Below are 24151 nucleotides of genomic sequence, written 5' to 3'. Positions count from 1 at the left end.
TAACTCAAATGGTACACAGGAAACCATGTCTGAACACATTAAACCTGTCCTGTCCAGCACTTGGGTTGGCAGTTTAGTTGAGCAAGTAAATGTGGTCGAGGGCCAATTTTCTTGTAAGCAATTGAATATTGGGCCAAAGCATCGTATCTTCATCAGGCAAGTGTCACAAAAAAAACCATGTTTGCTGCCTTAAGCTAACTAGAATGTGGATGTAGTCTTTAATCGCCAGCTTGTTAAGAAGGCGTGTGTGAGATACATGCTCGTACTGTTAATATTTATTGTGAATCATTTCAATTTTAAGAATGACTTTTACGGACATGTACTCTCCAAACCTGGCTGTCTGTGAGAGCAGCAGTGTTTTTATTATTCAAACCAAACATTTAGTTTAAGTTGACTGTCAATTCTAGCAACAGCATCTATTCGAATAAGTTAATATTTTTCAATTTTTTTTTCTGAAGATGAGCAAATAATATAAGATCAGATTTTAAAATCATCTGCCGGGTAAGATACTGATGCTGGTGGGCCTGTGTTGGCCCACATGCCACCAATTGCTGACACTGCCTTATAGTGTCGGACAGGTTTGTTATATACAGGAAGTCATACTCCTGTTCTTCAATTTATTCTTGTATTTGGTAATGAAATATATGGACCACGGGAGGGTAAACAACAGTTCACAAGATGAGTGACCAAAAACCAACAGAGCCACCATGACAAGGTGTCATATCTTGAAGTCGACTATAGTAGCAGTTTGTGACGTTTGTTACCTTTTTATATTTGACTTTAACCTAAAAGTCAAATATGGCACACATAACGTATTTTCTGTCAGGCGTTTATGTTCTGTAAAACTCGTGACGTAGCACTCCCTATAAAACGGGCGTCGCCGGGATATGACGTTCTTCGGGGACACGGTGCTTTAGCGGTTGGTAAGTGTGAACTCGCTGTCCGCATCAGAATCCGAGTCAATCTTCCTGTTTTAAAACTAATCGACCTAATACACGACATTCTCTCCTCTGTTCACAGCCTTCCCTGTCCGACATGAGAGCTAAGGTTTGTGTTTCGTGTTCGTATTTTCCAGAAAGTTTGTTTCGAGTAGAGCTAACATTCGTTAGCTCGTTAGCAAGTCGATGGGCTGAAACAGCACGCCCATTATTTCCCGATAGACTGTGCTTTACCAGTTGTGTAATGTCATAACAAACCCTGCGTATGTTTAAATGTCATGTATATTCACATTTATAATGAAGCAATTTAACGTTGTTTTTGTCTTCCGCAGTGGCGAAAGAAGCGCATGCGCAGGTAAGATGGTGCATGGCCTTAAGTCAGTAATTCTGTTTTTCAATAATACACTGAAATATATCAAACCCTTGCATAAACTTGATACTAATGTATAAATGTCTAGTTCTATCAAAGTAAATTATGGTAGTCACGTGTCAAATTAATCTACACGGCAATAAAATGATGTTTTTCTACATGTTCAATATCAGTTTGCACTTTGAGATACTGCATGTAGTTGCTGTTTTACCTCAGATTTGCTAAATTTAAATATGTAAATTGAACTTGAGGTAAAATCAATTTTAAGTCTGACATTCGTTGTGCTTATATGTCTGATAATCTTGCCGTGTTACTCAGGGCTTTAAGAAATTCGTATTATGTTACTGTTGCATTGATTTTTAAATGGGTTATTGCTGTTGCATACGGCTTTGATATGTTGAAACTTGACGTATCGTCATTTTGTTCAATCATTTATTTTCTGTAATTTAAACGGTAGACATTGGCTAATCTTAGTGTAAAGTCTCACTGCCTTTTTTTTTTTATTTCTGTCATTTTTAGGCTGAAGCGCAAAAGGAGAAAGATGAGGCAGAGGTCCAAGTAAAATGTGTCTCTGTCTCTGCTGTGACGTCATCCATTGCCATCAGCTTGGCCGACGAGCACAGCCGGAGACCCAGGACCCTCCCAGTGTGGAGTCTGAGACCAGTGGTGTCCAAATCAACCTGATGCAGCGCAGCAGCAGCTGTTTGATGCCACCAAGCTGATCCAAGACCCGCAATGTGTCAGACTTTTTCTCTGGGACATTCTGGACTCTTTGTTCCTCAACTTTTATCATTTGTTTTTTTGTTTATCCTGTGATTAAAAGGTTTTGGTTTAAAAAAAGAAAAGTTGTTCCGTTTAGTTGCTTTGACTTCAGGGGTCTCGGAGTGTTCAGGCTCTTTGTTGCTGATTGTTGCGCACAGTTAATAAACAACCTGCATGGGTTGCAGTTATAAGTGGAGTAGTGGGAAAATGTAATTAAATGCATCTCAGTTTTTATCTACAGCCTATGACTAGGGTAGGTGTGTTGTCTCACTGCAATGCTAAATTTTAAGCTTTAAAGACATCCACGTAGTCCTTAGCAATCATAAATGACAACTTTAGTGTTCATAACATGCCCTTTTGTATAATATCAGAAAGAAATTGGAACTAGGTATTTAATTTTAATTAATAAATTGCAGAATAATATAGTAAACGATGTCTGACAAAGGCACTTACGGAACAAGAAAACCAAGCAATGTAATGTGTTATGGGAAACTGCAGATGTGTCCATACACAGAAATGTTCTCTGTATGTGGAGGTATAATCTCGTTTTTCACACAAGCTTTGCAGCACTTTAAGTAGTAATGGAAGAAAATGCCATTCATTTTGTGTAAATCTTCCCAGTAGGTGGTGATGTTCTCACAGTTACGGATATACCCAAAAACGGCAGTTAAAAAAAAAACGTTTGCTTAAAATAACATTGAAGCTGCAGTGTCTGCCTTTCCAAAGCTTGTCAGCATTTTACATATTCATTATTTGTAGAATAGTTATTACAAAAAATGTTTCTTCAGAGATCTCTTCATGCTTTTTTTGGTGACTTAAATATTTGCTCTATTGATTGTAAATCCAAGTAAACAATCATGTTATTGGCAAAGTCAAACTGCAAGTGGGCTTGCTTCATCACTTTTCTCACAATATCACAGATGAGAGTCATTTCGCTATCGCCACTCCTTCCCTCGACTAAACTTTTGTTTTCACAAGTTAAGTTTCATGCTTTTACTGTTTCTGTTAAGATTTCATTATAAATGTCAGTACATTTGTAAAAGAATGACAGCTGTTCAATATTGTTGGACTACACAGTAATATAACATATATAGCATAACCCCACATGTCAAAATGTAGTCCGTTACCAAGTCATAGAGACAGAATGGTGAAAGCATAGATGAAACAGATGTTTTAAGTGTGGGCCAATTAATGAATTTACTGCCTTTGGTTTCTTTGCGTGTTACTCTTTACGAAGCCTGTGCTACGGGCCTGTTACACATTGTGGCTTCACTGTAGTAGGATCTGGTTATTGTTGCTTGACTAGGTGCATTTGTAACTGTTTACATAAAGGATGATTAAACTGAGCAAATAGACCCACGGCTAACCGTCTGTAGCCTGGTAACCGTGGAACAATTTTTTAGTGTCAGTGAAAAACCACCTGGTTGACAAACTCTGTTTTGTTAGGCTGAAAGTGTTCACTTTACCTAGGGTTTAACTTTACGTGGAACACAAACCTTGTGGTTGTTACAACATAATGTAGTGGTGTCACGACTCACTCAGGTGCTCTGTGCTAAAAAGTAAACACCAGCTGTCACACTGATACATATAGAAGCTCCTTTAAAAACATCCTTGGTAATTAAAACATTCACTCTTAAGTCAAATGTATGACACACATCTATGAGAGGTAAAGCTAAAATAAATAAGAAGTAGTAAAATAGTTGTGAGGTAATATTTTATAAGACGTAAAGTCAGAATTCTGTGGTAACCATGAAATACATGATTGAAATTGATGATTTTGTGTCATTTATTACTTTTTTATGTCACACTTAAAACTAAACGTCAGTTACGACTTTTTGTATTTGACAGTTATGGGTTTTTATCTCACAATTATCTCATGTTATGTGACATTATGTCACAGCTGTGTCATAATTATACATGTATTCTCATAATATTGGATTTATGTCTCGTAATTACAGCATTTTATCTCACAATCATGACGTTTGATCTCACAGTTATAGTCCTGATCTCACAATCATGACTGTTTTTCTCAACATTTTTTACTTTTATCTCAGATATAATTATTATGACTTTGTATCTCATGGTCTTGTCTGTTTATCCCATTATTATGACTTTTTATGTCAGTTACAACTAAACCTCAGTACACAGCTTTGGGTTTTTATCTCATAATCACAACATTTATCTCACATTTATTTATTTATTTTTTCTCTCATGTTATGTGACTTTTTATGTCACAGTTGTGTCATAATTATTCATTTATTCTCACAGTTTTGGATTTATTTCTCATGATTACAGCATTTCATCTTTGATCATGACACTTGATTCAGACTTATGTCTTTTGATCTCACAATCAATGACTGTTTATCTCAACTTTTTTTTAATTTATGGGTGTATGAGTTATGGCTTTGATATCATAATAATTATGAATTTGTATCTCATGGTCTTGTCTTTTTTATCCCATAATTATGACTTTTTATGTCACAGTTCCAGCTAAATCTCAGTTATGACTTTTTTAATTTCACAGTTATATGTTTTTATCTTATAATTGTGACTTTTTAATCTCACAGTTATTACTTTATCGCATAATAACACCTTTTTATTTCACAATTTTGACATTCATCTCATATTATGTGACTTTTTATGTCCCAGTTATGTCACAATCATGACTTCTATTTTACTTTTTTTTTTTTATCTCATCGTTATTATGACTTTATCCCATAACTATGTTGGTGTTTTTTTTGGCTATTTTTGTTGTTGTTTTTTAACGATCAAGGCTTCAGTTTCTTTATTGACATGGCCTTCCACACGTGACACCTGCCTGTTGGCGCTTTCACAGTCTCTGCAGTGGACATTGGCGCTTGCGCACACAGAATGATTAAAGATAACGGCTTCAGTCGGTGGCTTCTTTTTTCCCACGTTTTTTTTGGCGCATAGAGGCTGCATACTTTTCATGATGGTGATGATGATGATGATGACGGTGATATATTAAAACGTGGCCTCTGGACATACATACATTGGCTCAGTGTAACACGCTCAGCCCGAGTCCCTGCAAGACGCCACAAGTTAGTGGGGTTTTTGTTTATGCAGGATTTCATGTGAAGGAGGGTTTTTCCAGCAGAGCCCCGCCCCCCGCTCTCTGTCTCTGCGTGTCTCCTGCGAGAGAGGAGCTTCTCGTGAAGAACGGATTAGTCCCCCGTGAGGACAGCGAAGACAGCCCGTGAGACCATGTATTAATCGATCGAAAGTTTATCGGTGATGGTGTCCTCCATGAATCGGTGGTGAGTCCTCAGAGGCGCTCACTCCGCCACAGAAGCAGAGGGAAACAGTAGAAGGCCAGGTCGACCCGGTGATATCAAGCGGATCTTAGCGATGTCAACCGCAGCTGCAGAGCGAGGCATGAGCGGGGACACAGTGGTGACAGCCCCGGCCTCAGCGGACCACCAGCTCCCCGGTGAACGCGCCGTCAGTGTGCTGTGGTCGTTTGGAAAATGCCTGGGCGCGCTCCTGCCCGTCTACCTGGCTGGGTACTATGGCTTCAGCATCAGTGTGGTCCTGCTCGCCCTGATGATCTACATGGGATGGACACACAGTCGACTGGAGAAAATGGCCAGGCTCAAATCTGCCATGTACCTCCTGGAGAACGAGAAGGAGTTCACCACTGAGAAGGTTTTCAGGGCTAAAAGGGATTTGCCTCCCTGGGTAAGGACCTGCAGCATGACACTGACACTGACACTGACCACTCTGCAGTATGTGGACAATCCCCATGTCACATCTGTCACAGCTGTCAGCTTTTCTCTTAAAGCTGCATCTCAAACTGCTTTTCACGACAGCGATGTGTAAATCAGGTGTTATTTACTGTTCAGGCTATTTGCTCACATAACGTGAATTCACTGGTGCACAAAGACGACAGACAATATGGCAATACTCAGGTGGAATGGATGTGTGTTCATGATGCATGCAGGTCTCAGTGACTGGGCTAGAAGTGTATGCTGCTACAGACTAATGTGATTTCACATGGAGGGTGAGATCGTCATGGTGTGTGGATGAGACTATATACCGTACACTAAAGAAATGCTGATCTATACTAGAATGACAGTTGATCTAAGAACAGCAGCGATACTGTGTGTTGGTTTCCCTTCTCCATTTTCATTACACTGCCTGTTTTGGTCCTAGAACCTGATGACTCATGAACATCCTTCAGAGCAAAGCAGGGCAGAGGCAAGGCCACCATATCTGGAGAGAGAGGGAGAGAGAATGTAGAAAGAATGTGTGCTTTTAGAAGATTGACCTCATACGAAGTCTTAAGGTCTTGTGGTTGTTGGTGCCCTAACGTTACCAAATGTGAACTGATTTGATACTGGAAAACAGCCGAGATCATTTGTGTTTGCAGTTTTTACTCCACAATGTAGATTTAAGAATATACGGTCAGAAATCCTCCTGTTTGAAACCAAAGTATATTCCACATGCCCATGAAAACACGCTCACATATTTTACTTACTCTTCTCATGGTTGGACGTGATTTTACATGACCGTGTCATATTTGAGTTCATGCCTTACCCGTATGACTTGTCCACAGGTCAACTTTCCCGACGTGGAAAAGGTCGAGTGGCTGAATAAGGTACGTGTGCGCCGCAGCTTTATGTTTTTAGCGTCGGGAACCTATATTTTCTGTTTGACACTGCTTATACTTCAAGGTCCAGTGTGAAACATTAAAAGAGCGTTTATTGGCAGGGATTGAATATAGTAACCATAAGTATATTTATATCAGAGTAAAACCGCCTTAAGATGAACACATTATTGTTTTTCCTAGCCTTAGAATAAGCCTTTTATATGTACTTAAAGGTATTTGCTTGATGGAGGAAATGCCATCTTCAAAATCTTCAAAAGTTGAAGATTACAAAGAATCATAATGTATAATGTAATCATAATAACAAGGAGTTAGAGTTACTCCCAACAGTCGTTTAATGGCTCACATTTGAATACAAAGATGAAACACACTTGTGTGTGGGCTCAAAGTGACCCACCCACCTTTGCAGCCTCTCCATCAAAGCAGATAATCTACCGGTGTAATTACGAGGCAGGGAGAGCGGATCATATCATACCATCATATCTCTTTGGCGGAACAGTAACTTCCCATACGCATGAGGGAAGCATGGACGTGAATACTAATAACGCAAAATGCCCTTGTGGACGAAAAACTGTCATGAACTCAGTGACAGACGCCCACATTGTGGGATTGCAATTTGCTGGGCTCGTTCTTCAACAAGCCCATTTCTGTGCTGTGGGCTTCCTGACATGTGACCCGACTGCTCGCACTCAGACCAACATTTATCAGTCTTAAAAATGTTTTCAACCACAGAAATGTGAGCCTGCAGAGAAATAAAGCTGATAACAGCAGGAAGTAATGGGTGCTAGAACCTGCAAGAAGCTGCACTTAAGAATGACTTAACTGCATGTTCATAATTGTGTCATAAATAACAGATGTAGCTGGAGTTAATGAGCTTGCTCAGTCTCATGACTGGTGGAGGTGGAGGTGGAGGTGGAGGTCAGGGGACTGGTAAACAGTGTCTGACCGCACTGGCTGCCTCACACTGAGATGCTGAAGCTAACACAGGTGCGAGGCTGCGTGGGGTAATAACATTTAAATACAGACTCACTTTACCTGAACCATTGGAAAATAATGAGGCTCAGTAATGAGACCACTTCTTTGTGTCCAATATCGGATATTATATATATTGGATATCACAGACTTGAGTATTACAGGTACTAATATTAGTTTGATAGTCTTTTTACAAAATTGCACTCTGTTGTTTTGACAGCTTTTTTGTATCGTATACAGAATGTTCTTATCTTGCACCTAAATGGGATACTTGAGTATTTTACCAGAAAATGACTTTGGTAGAAGTCAGTTTTTAAATAATATTACTTAAGTAACAGTGTTAAAGTATATGATATTTACTGTGCTTAAGTATCAAGAGCCATTTTCTGATATAAAATGTACTAAGATTGAGCCATGGTAGCTCAGTGGTAGGGCGAGTTGTCTTTCAACTGGAAGGCTGTGGGTTCAATTCCTGGCTCTGCTCGTCTATATGTCTCCTTGAGCATGACCCTTAACCTCATGTTGAAGCGTGTGAATGGCAAAACCATAGTGTAAAGCAGCTCATCAAGACTAGAAAAGCTCTATATAAATGCAGAGCATTACCAACTCTTCTTCTGATTTTATTTGGTAGTAACAAGTAACAACGATAGTTAGAGGAATTGTCGTCGAGTAAAAGTAAAAGTTGCTAGAAATAAAAATACCAAAGTAAAGTACAGATACGTGAATTTTGTACATTAACAAAGTATTTGTACTACTGTTACATTACAACACTGCTTTTACCGACATTTGACACAGTGAATTTTGCTATCTTTTTTTGCTATATGTCAATTCAAATTGAAATCTTCTAGCAGATGTTTTTTCTTAAACCATCCAGGAAACACGTGTCAGCCACAAGGCACACTGTGGTGAGGCTTTTAAAAAGGTCATGCAATTTCTCTCTGTCAATTCTTATTTGTTGTCTTGTGTTCAGTGTTCTGCTTTTTTTTTTTTGCAAATAGCTTCTGTTCAAATTCTAGTTGCATAGTGACGATTTCTCTGCATTTCATGTGTAATTGTTTCATGACCACTCAATGTAACAAAGCACTGAGTGTCTAAAAAATTTACTCTGTCACGCAGATCCTGCAGCAGGCTTGGCCCTTCATTGGTCAGTATCTGGAGAAGCTGCTGGTGGGAACTATTGCTCCTGCAATCCGTGCGTCCAGTATCCATTTGCAGACTCTCAGCTTCACCAAGGTCAACATAGGAGACAAGGTACGAGGATGGTCTGTCCTAAAAGCGGCAATGTATTCTGTAAATGTTCCACGATGGAGAAAACAGGTGACATCTGCTGTAATATTTCTGTGAGTCTGGAAGTGCCACGCTCCTCTCCCTTTTCCTCTGTGTTAATCTTTGCCGATGCCTCTGCCAGCCTTGTTTGCTTTGTTATAAAAGCAGCTGCTGTGTTCACAGGCTTTGAAGGTGGTTGGTGTAAAGGCTCACACTGAACATGACAACAGACAAGTCATGTTGGATTTATACCTGAGGTAATGCATCGCAACTAAGTCATGACCTGAAGATTCACCTTGGTTGAACGTGTGTCTCCTGACTTGTCACTGCTCTTCTCTTGCAGCTATGCTGGCGACGTCGAGATCAATGTTGAAATCAAGAAGTACTTCTGCAAAGCGGGAGTGAAAGGAATCCAAGTATAAGACATTCTTTATGTCTCTAGTTGTCGTCGTTGGGCTGAAAGCAGAATCTTACTGTTGAACTTTCTTCTTTGTAGCTCCACGGGAAGCTGCGCGTGATCCTTGAGCCTCTGATCGGAGATGTACCTCTTGTCGGAGCCATCACCATGTTCTTCATTCGCAGACCTGTGAGTGGTTTTTCTTTTTTGAATCTAAATTTTAAAGGCACTTATCCATGTAACATTATTTGCATCTTCACACATGTAGAAACTGGACATCAACTGGACTGGGCTGACCAACCTGCTGGATATTCCTGGGCTGAAGTGAGTTGATGTGATAAAGCACATGATAATCACAGGTTTCCCCAAATATCCTCCATTTCTGCTTTTTTTTTTCTTTAACAAATACCACAGAAATCCAGAAAACCTTAATCCTAAATACTGTCACCAGCCTGGAGTAGTTCATTCCTCACCACACAGCAGGGAGTCTCCCTTCTGCTGATGACTATGTTAAAACGTATATGCAGAGGCTCTAAGGCACAACCCAGGCAATCTGATGAAATTATTATTATGTTTTAATTTTCGCCAACTATATAACACACCTGAGCAAAAAGTACTAGTAAATTTGTGAGGGGTTCATTTTTTTTACATGAACAACAATAGAAAGCAAAAACAGTCTGTTTTGTGACTCCTGCACAATTATCAATTACTCCCCTACTATGCGATATGAAATTAATCATAACTTTGACTCAACAACACATAAAAGGACAAAAAAATGCTTTTTGGAAAGCATGAAGATGTGACCTATAGACATACACACACACACACACGACAGCAACGTACCTAGAGTGCACCTGCAGCACCAATCCGTGCCGCATGAGCACTAAGGGTTCATAGAAGTCCAGCATTTCTGGCTGTTTTAGAAAAGACATTTTGAAGAAGCCTGGGGCTGTTAAATGTTCATGCAAAAATGTCACACTGAGGTGAAGTTGACACATCGCTTCTCTCTGGTAATACTTTAGTTGAGAAATGTCTTATCTTCATGTCCTGGGTGCTTCCTGTTGTTTCTGTTGCTGTTAACCTGAATATACTATTCACACATACTCATGTGGTTTTTCTGCAAACACCAATCTCGCATTCATTTGCAGTGCCATGTCGGACACTATGATAATGGATGCCATAGCCTCCCACCTGGTGCTCCCCAATCGCCTCACTGTTCCCCTGGTGACTGACCTACACGTGGCACAGCTCCGCTCCCCTCTCCCAAGGGTAACAAACTGCCTAAAAGTCAAACCGCAAAATTCACAGTGTGTTTTAAAAAAAAAAAAACACGATTTGACATCTTCAGTGTGTCTGTGCATGCGTGTGTTCTCCTGTGCGCATGCTAGGGAGTTGTGCGTATCCATCTGCTGGAGGCCGAGGACCTGACTGCTAAGGATACAGTCATCAAAGGCCTAATCGATGGGAAATCGGATCCATACGCCGTTTTGCGCGTAGGAACCCAGATCTTCACGTCTCATCACGTAGACAGCAACCTGAACCCCCAGTGGAGGGAGATGTATGAGGTGAGAGGGACCGGGGAAATGGACGAGCATGGAGCTGAAGCTGAGCTAAAAACAAAGAAAAGAGTTATCGTATTCTACTTAATTCAAGTGCTGCACTTCCCACCAGTTTGTGTGCTGTAAGTTAGAGCTCGGTGTGTCATTAGAAGTAAATATTTCACTGGCAATTTGAGATAAACAGTTTTGTGGGGATTTTATCTACATCTCTGCTGACAGGAAGCCACTGTTTCCAAGATAAGCAGTTCTTGCAAAAACTGTTTTCTCAGGGTCACATTTGTCTTTACTTTGTGAATGTGCTTTATAGAAAAGTTTTTTAAATTGACTGAGCACACAAGTAAAAAGTTCTCGTCCTTGTGGTTCTGTACGCATGCCCTTGTGTTCTTGTGTTGTGTGTGTATGTATCTATATTTGTACATTTGTTGTATGTATTGTGTATTTGTGTGTGTCAGGTGATTGTCCATGAAGTACCTGGTCAGGAGTTGGAAGTGGAAGTATTTGACAAAGACCCAGACCAGGATGACTTCCTGGGGAGGTAGCTTATTCATTCTCATTTACCTTGTCTCTGTGTGCTTTTCACGTCATTTTCATCTCCGCTCTCTGACGCACTGGGCCATAATTCTTTTTGGATTTTGATTCTCTGATCTCTTCGATTTATGGCTTTGTTAATTGTCTCCCTGCCTCTCTCTACCTCTCTCTCTTTCAGGGTAAAGGTGGATTTCGACATTGTGAAAAAGGCCCGGGTTGTAGACGATGTAAGTGGCACTAGTATCCAGTATTTAGATTTTTCTCCAATGAAATAACCAGCAGCTAACACAAGTGTTATTATTGTCCAGGAAAATATTAAAGTCAGAGTGCAGTTTCCTCTGGTAGCATGTGACTCCCCAGATCCCTTGTGCCTCCTCGTGATCTGCTCTGATCTCACGTCTGCAACCCTGGCATCCTGTCCAAAGAAAAAAATGTGTTTGATACGCCTCCTGTTTTTGTGCACAGTGGTTCACTCTGAAGGACGTCCCATCTGGCAGCGTGCACCTCCGACTGGAATGGCTCTCTCTGCTGTCCTCTGCTGACAGACTGAGTGAGGTTAGTCTGCTGCTAATATGTAGTACTCAGTAGATCGACCAGGTGACGCACGGCTGCAACAGGTTGTCTTACTGTGGAGTTTAATTCAAGCATCTGCAGAGGATTTCCAAGCACGGTGGGGCAGCAGAGAAGTGTCAGTGGGCAAATGAGCAAAGAACAGAGAGAGAGAGTGAGATGTGATATTTTAAGTGGAGCTTGGGATGGGTTGATGTGGGCAATTAAGTTAAGTTACGATCTGTTGTTCTAGAAGAGGGAGGTTCTGTTTGTCCTGAGGAGTACAAGGTGAAGAGACAAGGGGTGGGAGAGTCTATCCTGGGGGGAGAAATCGTAAACTTAGGTGTGATGAAGTTATGTGGAGCCAGTTTGAGCAGGAAGGTAGTGAGTAGTGATTACCTGTAGGGGGTGTTACATTAAAGGTTACGTTGATTGTAACAGAATTGCCATTGGTGCTTGTTTTGGACAGATTGATGCACCGATAATTATCAGATCATTATTTGTACTATACTTTGTGGTATCTTGTCTTTATGTCATAGTGAAACAGCAGAGAGAGAAAGGAAACAAGCTTATTTTCTGTATGCGCCATATGCCTATGTCATATTTGCAATGATATTAACTTCATGATTTGTTTGACTTGAAGAATTTTGACGTTTGAGTAGTTATTATTTGCATTGTTAGTAGTAATTTGCTGATTGGTGTTAATAACACTTCCTGATTCATGTTTACTGATCGGTGTATGATATTAGGCGGTGACATTGAATTGTATTAATAGTGTTTGCCTTTAAGGGACTTTTGCCACACAGCCGTTGACTTGAGTCTAGCGATGCTGTTGGACACGAGAAGTGAGGAGTCTCACGGTTTTCTGACCATGTCAGGTCATGTACAAGATTGTCAGGTGGAAAAGAGTAATGTTAGATGGAATAGATGTTAGACGTGTCATTTCTATTTCAAGGTTTCAGATTTATTTGTGTTCTAAATAACATTTTCATTTGAACAAACTGGCCATAACAAGTCATATTTTTCCCTGTGAGTCAACATTTCTTATTCATCATTATTTTTCATTATTTATAGTTGTTTTTTTATTCAATCAGAAAAACCTTACGATTGAAAATCATAAAAGTGATAATCACCAGTGAGGCATAGACTGACAACATAAAACATGAAATAACACAAAAAAATATAACGCAAAGTCTGTCACACAGCTGGAATGAAACACATTTCTGACCCTATAAAGATTAAACGCAGTTGAAATAGTCCTGTAAAGTTGTCAGTGGTTACTGTTTTGGTTTTGAGTTTTTGGGGTTCTACTTCATCTGGTTCACCTAGTTCTTTGCCTCCATCTGTTTCAGGTGATTCAGAAGAACCAGAATCTGACCAGTAAGACAGCTGATCCTCCATCTGCTGCCGTCTTAGTCCTCTATCTCGACCAAGCGCACAGTCTTCCTGTAAGAAAACAGCTACTTGACCTTCAGTGATGTGGTGTATGTTCAATGTTCATTCATTAACCACATTGATGTATTTTATGTGCTGTAGATGAGAAAAGGTAATAAGGACCCCAGTCCAATAGTGCAAATTTCCATTCAGGATACAACTAAAGAGAGCAAGGTAAGAATTAAGCAAAATTCTTCAAAGTCTTCAAATCAAACCAAACATGATAAACATGTTTCTCTTTCATCTGCAGACTTGTTATGGGACCAACAGTCCTGTGTGGGAGGAAGCTTTTACTTTCTTTATTCAAGACCCTCGCAAACAAGACATTGAAGTTCAAGTAAGTTATTAGACAAACAATGATTTTTGTTGTAAATTAAATTGTGGTGTTCCCCAAGGCTCAATTTTAGGTTCCACGCTTTTTAACATCTACATGTTACCTCTCGGTAACGTCATCAGTAGGCATGGCATCAGTCTCCTGGGTGCCCATTGATGCCCTTTTTTACTGCATTTTAGACATAAAACTATAGATGGGGAAACTAAGAAACTAGGTTTAAACTTCACTAAAAGTCACTAGCACTAAATCCAGCCAAACAAGTCAGAAACATTGGTGTCATTTTAGATTCAGATTTTGAAAAACAACAACAAAAAAACTGCTTTTTATCTGCTGACTCTTTCTTCCGGCCCACATAGAGACACTAATCCATGCTTTTATTACTTGGAGACTGGATTACTGTAAGGCTCTTAGAAGAAAAAAGCTCAGCTATAGCTACTTGGCCTAAGCCCCACTTATTTATCAGATTTGCTTTTAAAGAATGAATCATCGAAGTTCAGGTAGCAGTCTTTTATTTATACCCAAAGTAAGAACCAGAACGTTCTGTAAGGCCTCTTTCTGTTCTTATGGTAGCAGAGAATGTTCAATGTGTCTTTTACCTTCTTTTATCTCCCGTCACCCATTAATATTTTAGTCTCCAATGTTTTCCCTCGCGGCTGCTTGTGAGTTCCATTTCCATGATAGCGTTTCCTCTCTTCCTTACTTCCTTTCCTATGTTCTTTTCCTCACTTCTTCAATTCTCCATTGCTGTTTTGTACATAAAACCCGGCCATTTGTCGTTGTTGGGTGGGGGGTGATTAGCTTTCTTTGATTATGTTTTTATCCTGTGAAGCACTTTGTGTTGCGTTGCCTATATAAATGCTATATAAATGAAGTTAGATTGATTGATTGATTGATTGAAATACACCAGTGAAGTTTACTCCCAGTGTGATTAGCTTTCTCTTATTCTTTGTTGTGTTACTCGGATAAATTTAGGCTTCAGATTTCACAGTAAAGTAGATTTTTTTTTCCAATTATTAAAATAAGTCCCTGTTATTTCTCTGTAAATCACAGTTTGTTTTGTACATTCCTCTTTTCTTTTCATTTTTAACTCAATTTGCGGTCCTTTCCATTCATGAGTTTTGCCTTTTTTTTTTTGCTGGTTTTCATTGTAACTCAGTTTTCATTTTCAATTAGGTCAAAGATGACGATCGCACTCTGTCCCTGGGAAATCTGACCATCCCTCTGACCCGCATTCTGGATACTCCTGATCTCACCATGGACCAATGGTTCCAGCTGGACAATGCAGGACTAGGCAGCCGCATCTACATCAAAGTTGTGCTAAGGGTCGGTATTTAACAGTTCGACCTCCGTGTGTGCCGTGTAGCCAATAATTAAGCCCAGCTGAAATGTCTGTGTGTCATCGGCGAGTCTTTCTGCTTCTTTTCAGAACATGTGGTCGTCATAAAAACAGAGAAACTTCGTCTTCTCTGTTTATCCTGAAATAAAAAGGCTTATTTTTAGTACCAGAAACACACTGAATGTTATCCACTCTCTCGATACAACTGGTCGATATCTTCTCACCATAAGCTCCCTTTTTGCCTCCCACCAGGTTTTGTGGCTAAGTGACGATGCCACGCCCACAACTCCGTCTCCTCGGCCCTCATCCTCTGGATCTGGATTGGGTCTGGGTGGAATTACATCTGAACTGAACCCCATGGGACCCGGTGGGTTAGGCAAACCTCAGCCAGCACGACCACAGCACACTACGCCTGACCCAGAGTTTGCAACTGAGGTGAAGAACACTTACCGTGGCGGTCGGCACTCGGTCTAATCTAAAACATGCACCTGTGTAACTTTCCTCATTTCCTCTCAGGGAGTGCTGCGCATTCATTTGGTGGAAGCCCAAAACCTGATCGCCAAGGACAACTTCATGGGCGGCATGGTGAAGGGAAAGAGTGACCCCTATGTCAAGATCCGTGTGGCAGGTATCACCTTCCGCAGCCACACCATCAAAGAGAACCTCAATCCCATCTGGAATGAGCTCTACGAGGTATTACCTTATTACTAAAGTTGTTTGTTCTTGCTGTTATCTGATGAAATCATCAGGTCTTGGGTTAGATGTAATCTATCCTTTTTCCTTTCTTATCATTTAGGTGATTTTGACACAGCTTCCTGGTCAGGAGATCCAGTTTGAGTTGTTTGACAAGGACATTGATCAGGATGACTTCCTCGGACGGTTCGTGCCAACGTTAAAAATCAAACTTTCACAGCTGAGAATGTGTCATTTATAAGGAGGACAAAAAGTTAATAGAGTTTGGTCCTTACAGGTTTAAGCTGAGCCTGCGAGATATCATCAGTGCGCAATTCATCGATACGGTGTGTGTGACAAATAATTGAAATGATGGCGTCATATAATTAAATGGTTAAGCATAATAACGTTAAAACACAATAACATCTCTGCGTTTCAGTGGTACACGTTAAACGATGTGAAGTCAGGCCGAGTTCACCTGCTGCTGGAGTGGCTGCCCAGAGTCTCTGACCTACCCAGACTGGAGCAGGTTGGATATTTTATTAGATATTTCCATAAAACACATAATACAGATCACGGAAGGATTTTTAAAATGGGAAAAACCACAATATGAGATAGTGAGTTGCTTAAAGCAAGGTGAAGTTGGAGAATTGAACGTGATGTGTCTTTTTAAGAGGAAGAGTGAAGAACTTACAGTTCTCGTAGTCTTGAGAGATGTGTTTTTAGTGTAAGTGTAGTTATTTGCAGGTTTTGGTTTACTGAAAATAACTACTTGTGCTTAAACTGACTTTCCTCTGTGAGCGTATACTTTTCCTATGGAGGTTTGTGGCGGGCACACATCAATAGTAATAAGACACCCACTCGGTTTGTCTAACCTCATATTAACTTCAGCAGAACTTCAGCATTTTTGCACAGAAGGAGTATTGTGTATTTTATGTGATGGGCTGCTACAAGGCCAGCAGAGAGGAGAGGAGTGTAGGAAGGATTACAGCAGTATTCAAACCATAAAAACTGTGCGCCCCCTTGTTTACTTGCAATGTTGGAAAGGAAAGATCCACCACTCATGCAGCGAGGGTTGTGAAAGTGATTCACGCTCATAAAGCGACATGTAAAGTCATAACTCTTTTCTGTGCGGCTGCTTTTTGTAGATATTTCCATCTGTGTTACATCATTTCCTGTTTCCTACAGATCTTGCAGTACCAGTCGCAGCAGTCGTACCAGAACAAGGTTGTGCCATCAGCAGCTGTGCTGTTTGTGTATGTGGAGCGTGCCCACGGTCTGCCGGTGAGCTCACATCTATTGAGTCCCTGGGGTTTTATTTGTTGTTTGCAGTGATGTGTTTTTAGTTACACACTGGTGTCTTTTAGTAGCTCTGGATTATATAATGTAGGTCACTTTCAGGTTGTTGATTTCATTTTTATTCATTGTGTGATATAACAGTTGAAGAAAAGTGGGAAGGAGCCAAAAGCTGGGGCTGAGATTACCCTCAAAGGTGTTTCACACAAAACCAAGGTAGGATCACTCACAGCATTCACACTGAGCTCGTTAATGCAGCAAAAAAAACGAAAGTCACAATGTTTGTGTCGGCTCTTTTTTTTAAAGGTTTGTGAGCGATCCACTTCTCCTCGATGGGATGAAGCTTTCCATTTTTTGGTTCGTGATCCCAGAGATGAAACACTCGTTGTTAAGGTGAGAGTTCTTCATAGTGTCCGTATTTCTCTAATATTTTGAGTTACATGGTGGTATTATGTTAATTATATTAATGTCATCTCCTTATTACCACACTGTCACCAGTGGGATAGACTTAAGATAGTATAATCTTATTCCTGGTATAATATTACACCCCAATTCCAAAACGATGACCATGTCCTTACTGTACTGTAACGTAAAGTGTTACTCTGTATCTGGGAGATTAAAAATCTCTTTTACAAGAGTGTCCTGGTCAAGACAAGCAGCAGCACACTTAATAGGATCCGAATGACAAATTACATTAAAATTTACACGACAAAAAACCTCCATAACATTCATAAAAATGTTATCTAAAAGAAAAAGGAAATATCAACATATACAACATAAAAGCAAGTGCATGTACAGTTCTGAAAAATCAATTTATTCACTCACTTTCATTTGATGTCTTCTATATGTATATATATATATATATATGTACATATAGATATAAATATAAATAAATATAAATATACAACTTTTAAAATGTGTGTGTGTGTGTTTTTTTGTCTAGCTCTCCCACAGCTGGGGCCAGAGCCTCGGGTCCCTGACTCTTCCTATCAGAACGGTTCTGGCTGAGCCGGGCTTGGTGCTGGACCGCTGGCTCAGTTTAGATGGAGTTCTCCCTGAGAGTCAGATCCTACTGAAGGTCACATTCAAGGTGCAGACACTGTGCTGGTTGTTTTGTCTTTGCCTCCCTGGCCACAGACAAATAAGCAGGTGTATGAATAAACATCATTTTCAGCACAGTAAACTGAACATTACAACATTAGACTGTATAGATTTGAACAACTAATGTTTAGCTGGAGTTTGATGGAGTCTGATGTTTACTTGGAACGGACAGTGCATGTTAATGGACATTCCAGGAATGTAAACACACCAGATTATAGCCAGCTGCTGGTTTCCATCTGTGATGTTGGCCGATGATTTCCAGATCCTGGACACTCAGCTGGCGGTGTGTCGCAGGGATCCAGGGGATGCAGGTAATGATGGTGGCGGAGAGGAAATCATCCCCAGATGGGTTCCTTCCCATCTTGACCTCAGACACAGAAGCGGCTTCGCCATGTGAGTCACACACACACACACACGCACACACGAGGATCGATGACCCATTGTGTAGTCACTGCCTCTTCTGTAAAGAAATGAGGTTCCTTCTGCAAAACAGATTTTCTAATGTTTTTTCCTTGGCCTATTGTTGTTGTGTTGCTTATGTATGATAAACAAAATAATATGCTCTATTGTGTGTTTAGGGCCAGTGAAAATGTCAACTCTGAAGGCCAGGTGAAGCTCACCTTGGGCTACTCCACAGAAGAGAGCAGGCTTTTCATCACTATTTACTCCTGCAGGTCTCCTCATGATATTACTTTAGTTTTAACATCACTTTTTCTTTTTTTTTTTTTTTCTTTTTTACCTTGAGCAGCCTTCATATGTTAATATGATTATGTGCTCACAGATCCCTGGCTTCCTGCTCCAAGGATGGTGCAGACCCTTATGTTTCCTTCATCCTGCTTCCTGATAAAAAAGGCACAACCAAGAGGAGAACTGCCACTAAGAAGAGAGACCTCAACCCAGAGTTCAACGAAAGGTGAGAAAAAACAAATAAGACCCTTGTGGTGATGGAGAGACAATGGAAGGATACTGAATAACCTTTCCCATTTTTCTTTAATCTCCCTGTTCCATAGGTTTGACTTTGATTTGTCTCTTGAGGAGTCCACGCAGAAAAGACTGGACCTCTCTGTGAAGAACAGTGTCTCGTTCATGAGCAGAGAGAGGGAGCTTATTGGCAAGGTTCATATCATCATTCACCCCTTAAACTACATACTTGTTCACAATAAAGTCTTGCTGTTTAATGAATCACTGGGTTAATATGTCTTTGTTTTCTTGTTGCTCTCAGTTTCAGCTGGACTTGGACCAAATAGACCTTAAGACTGGTGTCACACAATGGTAATAATTCAACCTGACCACATTTTATGTGCAAATATTGTTATATACTATGATATTTGAACAACTAATTGTGTCCTTTGGGTTTTGTTAAGGTACGATTTGGTAGCAGAGACCAACTAGAAGAATCAACGCCTGATGATATATATATATATAACAATTACTGTTGCTTCTGTGATTTGTGACTTGTGTGTTTGTATATTCAGCTTAAGTGAAAACTTCCATCATCACTGAAGAAGAAGAAGAAAACAAAAAGATGACTTATGCGCTTCACAGAAACACAGTCCACCAATATTTACATTTCGCGTATCACCCATGAAGTGTTAACTGTGCTACATGTCTGCACTGTCTCTGACAGATTCTTCAGTAGAGTATTTTGGCTGAATAGATATTTGATAACGAAGCAACTATGTTGCACAACCTACCAAGTTTCTATATGTTGACAAGCATGTACAAGTCATCTTTGGATTTTATTTATAAAAGGGCTCATGCTGTGGTTTAACACCCTGAGGTATGACAATGTTTTGAAGGTTCGCAGCAGCCGAGACAACTGAAAGAGATTCTTTTCAATTTTATTTTGTAAACTCTTCAAAAGAAAAATGTCCCAAGATTACTTTCATAATATATGTTTTTATCATTGCCTTAAGTATTACAGAACTGTGCAGTTTGTCAGTGTTTATGAATTATGTTCGAAATGAAGTTTTGTATGTTTCAACCAGAGCTTTATGAAAGTTACTTTTATAAATCAAAGTATTATTAACAAACCTTAGACCCTCACATTACCACTGGAAACAGAGGTCTGTAAGCCGAGTCTTTATCACTGTGCTTTTATGAAGAGAAAACCTTTGTAGATTCTAAAAAACACATCGCTGGTGCTTCTTTGTGTTTGTACGTGTTTGTGGGCAGTTGTAGTTTGTATATGCAACAGGCTGATGTTAGTATTTTACTTTTTGAGCTAAATTGTTGTGAGAGGAGAGAAAACACTGTGCAACAGCAGTGAAGCGGCACCCATGTACCGCCACTGTTGTTTTGCCACAAAGGTACAGACGCTGACTTGTGGCAATGACACGGAAATATTGTTTTAAAATATCTGAAGTGGAGAAAACAACTGCTATGCTTTGACAGAATTTTAACACATCTTCTTGTAGCTTCCGGAAATATAGATTAAAGTTTGCACTCTCATGGATCCAATGCATGTGTGGCTTCATTTTGTGTAGTAAAAAAAAGAAAAAAGGGACATAGTAACACTGTACAGTGGCCAACAGGAAGACACAGCTGAATATAATAATAATTATTATTATTTATTAGACTGTACACTGCACAATGTCTATGTACATTTATTCTATACAACTGTGTTAAATCCTTTAAACTTCCTTCCTACACTTTTACATAATAAGCTCATGCTGCATATATTCTAGTTACACTCTGTTTACATTGTACATATTATAATACTTCCTTTACTCTGTAGTGGAACTAACTAAGTGTAATGTAACAAAGTACAAATACTTTAACTGTTACTGTACTTAAGTACAAAATTCAGGCATCTGTACTTTACTATGTTATTTATATTTCTAGCAACTTTTACTTTTATTCCACTACATTTCCTTTAACTATCTTTGTTACTGGTTACTACCAAATAAAATCAGAAGAAGAGGAGTGGGTAATGGTCTCTATTTATACTGTATAGCGCTTTTCTAGTCTTGAGCTGCTTTATGCTACAGTTTTACCATTCACCCATTCACACGCTTCAACATTTGGTTAAGCGTCTTGCCCAGGGACACTTATATATAGACTAGCAGGGCCAGGAATTTAACCCACAACCTTCCAGTGGAAAGACAACTTGCTCTACCACGGATCTACCATGGCTCAATCCTTACTCCTCACTTTCTTTTTGAATACTTTTACTTCTAAAAGTTAAGTACATTTTATATCAGATAATTACTTTTTATACTTAAGTACAGTAAATGTCATTAACTTTAAGACTTTTACTTAGGTAACAAGCACTGCTCTCAGTAGACCACACATAACCAGGCTCCTCATTCCTCCCTTCCAAATGCAATATACTTATATTATTTGTTAATGTTCAACCTTTGTTTATTTATACTGTAAATATCAAGTCCATACTGTGCATATTCTGCAAACTGTCTATAATGTACATTCTACATTCTATTTTAACTCATTTGTTATAGTCATAGTGTTAATATCTTTATATAGTGTACATTTTTTGGTAATGCATGTTTATTATTTATTATGCTATAACAATGTTAATTTCCCCACTGCGGGATAAATAAAGGACTATCTTATCTTATCTTATCTTATTTTAATATTATAAAAAGTGACTTCAACTTCTGCCAAAGTCGTTTTCTAGTAAGATAATTGTACTTTTACTGAAATATCCCTTTTATGTACTTTATACAAGACTGGCAAGTAATAAAGGATAATCTTGAGTATTATCCTTTAACAGCTTCTTCTTATCCTTACTGTTCACAAATATTGCCACCAGGTGGCGATAGAGCGCTGACAAAGCTTCACTTTTCCGTCCAGCTGTCTGTGGGTTCACTGCCTACAGATGTGAAGGGCGGGGACGGGCAGACCTTGATTGACAGGTATCTGAGCCAACACTGTTGACGCTTCTGGGCAGTGGGCGGGGCCGGCGGAGGGGGAAACCCTGCCCTTCTGAGTGGAGCAACAGCTCAGAGCTTTAATCAGGATCACACAACAATAATGAATGGAAACACGTCGTGGCCAAGAAAGTTGAACAGCAGCTGAGAGTCAGTGGGACTGAAAGTGATCTGTCGCAGGGGAAGGACATGGATTGGCATGAAAAATCTGAAAATACTCGTCGGAGGAGAAAGCAGCTGAACTTCCATCACTTTTAAAATCAAGCTTTTTGAAGGCAGGACGGTGGAATTACACTGTAAATGGCACTTTTGGGGGGCAGTAATAGGAGACTACTGCACTGTCAGCTTTTTATCTCAGCGAGGAGACGTGGATTACTCGGCTTCATCCGTTGATGACATTGTTGGAATACCTGTTGTTTTATTTTGTTTTTATGTTGTTGCTCGTTGGCTTAGCCTTGGTATCGTTGAAGTGACTTGAAGGAGGGAGAGAGTCCGTAGAGCTGGGGAGAAAATGGGGAATATAGAGAGTGTGGATGGACAGTCGGAGATGAAGCATCACATCATGCCTCTGAAGGTGCCCATGCCTGAGCCCACCGAGCTGGAGGAGAAATTTGCCATTGTTTTGGTAAGTCTCTACTTATCTTCTGTTTGTATAGTGTGCTTCTTCCACACTGGTGATGAGTTTGCTTGTTTGTTTATTTATTTATTCGTCTGAGTTCGACATTCAGAATTGTGCTGACACTCAAACATCCATCTTTTGTGTGTGTTTTCATCTGAAAGTGTTTACACTTTAATGTCCATAATGAGCTGCTGCTTTAAATGAAGCTGTCCCGCCTCTCTCTCTCTCTCTCTGTCTGTCTCTCTCTCTCTCTCTCTCTCTCTCCTGCGGTTCTTTTGTCTCCTCTTAAATCAGAGAAGAACTCAACACTAAGCACGACATGGTGTGTAGACTATACCTGTGCGTGTGTGATGTTATGTGGACAAATTTTTGGCTCAAAACAAACCCCAAACCCTTATTGTGAGGACATGTTGACACTGTGAGGACATCATTTGAATGTCCCTCCACAAACTTTAAGGACGTTTTTGAGGGTTAGGACCAGTCTTGAATTGGGATACTTGAGTAAAAGTATCTTACCAGAAAATGACTTTGGTAGAAGTCACATTAAAAAAAAAAGAAGATAATATTACTTAAGTAAAAGTATTAAAGTATATGACATTTAGTATCTAAAGTCATTTTCTGATATAAAGTGAGGAGTTAGGATTGAGCCATGGTAGTTCAGTGGTAGGGCTCTGCTGTGTCCTTGAGCAAGACACTTGTTGCAGCGTGTGAATGGGTATGAAAGATAGATGAATGGCAAAGACTTTAGTGTAAAGCAGCTCATCGAGACTAGAAAAGCTCTACATAAACACAGACCATTACCAACTCTTCTTCTGATTTTATTTGGTAGTAACCAATAACAAAGTTAGGTCGAGTAAATGTAGTCGAGTAAATGTTGCCAGAAATACAAATGACTAAAGTAAAGGACAGATATGTGAATTAAGTACAGTAACACAGTATTTGTACATTGTTACATTACAACACTGGCTAGGACTTAGATTTAAGGTTAAATTGAGGGGCTTGGGAATCTATTATGTCTATAAGTATCCTTATAGTTAGTTCTACATAAACAGAAAGGAGGCTACACTCACTGACTCTGTCTGGCATTGTTTTGTTTTGGTGTTTTTTCAATGTGGCTGTAGGCTGAAAACCATCTGAAAACAACATTTTCTGAATTCCCCCAAAAACTCCCACACCCAGAGAGAGAGTGAGAGAGTGAGGGAGAGGGAGAGAGAGAGTGCCCCCCTCTCTCCTTAAACACCCACCTCTTCCTGCCATCATACTCCCCACACACACACATACTATCAGGCTGGAGTTGAGCTGTCGGAGCACTTAGTAATAGTAAGTAGACAGTCAACACCCACTTTCTCTCTCCATCAGCACGTTGAGGAGACGCTGTCATGCTACGTCAAAGGGGCGCTTCATTTGTTCACCACACGACAGGAATTTTACAAATGTTTTATGGGGAAAAAAAACCATGTGAGGCTCCACTTTAAATAAAGTGGAACTACATTCACGATGG

The 24151-nt window shown here is 39.8% G+C and overlaps 2 protein-coding genes and 1 long non-coding RNA gene across 4 annotated transcripts in view; all 3 read left to right on the top strand.

Annotated features, from left to right (window-relative positions):
- The first annotated feature begins 815 nt into the window (after positions 1-815).
- Positions 816-2153, top strand: LOC131468056 (uncharacterized). Its single transcript, XR_009241668.1, has 4 exons — positions 816-923; positions 1021-1047; positions 1271-1293; positions 1828-2153. It is a non-coding gene; the product is annotated as an uncharacterized LOC131468056 (long non-coding RNA).
- Positions 2154-4959: 2806 nt separating this feature from the next.
- Positions 4960-20596, top strand: esyt1a (extended synaptotagmin-like protein 1a). Its single transcript, XM_058643735.1, has 31 exons — positions 4960-5769; positions 6647-6688; positions 8786-8920; positions 9119-9192; positions 9279-9351; positions 9432-9521; positions 9601-9656; positions 10481-10601; positions 10721-10897; positions 11344-11426; positions 11598-11646; positions 11885-11974; positions 13321-13416; positions 13505-13576; positions 13653-13739; positions 14910-15059; positions 15325-15507; positions 15589-15765; positions 15869-15951; positions 16043-16091; positions 16184-16273; positions 16933-17028; positions 17185-17256; positions 17347-17433; positions 17984-18130; positions 18404-18534; positions 18720-18815; positions 18923-19054; positions 19152-19257; positions 19364-19413; positions 19506-20596. Exons 1-31 carry the CDS (start codon positions 5440-5442, stop codon positions 19531-19533), a joined length of 3252 nt encoding a protein of 1083 aa, XP_058499718.1. The 5' UTR covers positions 4960-5439; the 3' UTR covers positions 19534-20596.
- Positions 20597-22111: 1515 nt separating this feature from the next.
- fmnl3 (formin-like 3) overlaps positions 22112-24151 on the top strand; it is a 48558-nt gene continuing 46518 nt past the window's right edge. For both annotated transcript variants that reach the window (XM_058642541.1, XM_058642540.1), the window contains exon 1: positions 22112-22656. In XM_058642541.1, the coding sequence (XP_058498524.1) occupies positions 22543-22656 (114 nt within the window). In that variant the 5' untranslated portion in view covers positions 22112-22542. The remainder of the gene's footprint in view (positions 22657-24151) is intronic.

This window comes from Solea solea, chromosome 11 (assembly GCF_958295425.1).
Source record: "Solea solea chromosome 11, fSolSol10.1, whole genome shotgun sequence".
In the NCBI taxonomy this organism is placed as follows: domain Eukaryota; kingdom Metazoa; phylum Chordata; class Actinopteri; order Pleuronectiformes; family Soleidae; genus Solea; species Solea solea.
Note: the sequence above shows the minus strand (reverse complement) of the source record. Positions and strands in the feature narration are given on the sequence as shown.

What these genes read in the sequence shown, in the direction of transcription:
- esyt1a (XM_058643735.1), top strand. Translation starts at nt 5,440, where the DNA reads ATGTCAACCGCAGCTGCAGAGCGAGGCATGAGCGGGGACACAGTGGTG. An exon ending in ACCTACCCAGACTGGAGCAG is followed by an intron (nt 16,274 to 16,932) that starts GTTGGATATTTT and finishes TGTTTCCTACAG; the next exon opens with ATCTTGCAGTACCAGTCGCA. An exon ending in AGCGTGCCCACGGTCTGCCG is followed by an intron (nt 17,029 to 17,184) that starts GTGAGCTCACAT and finishes GTGATATAACAG; the next exon opens with TTGAAGAAAAGTGGGAAGGA.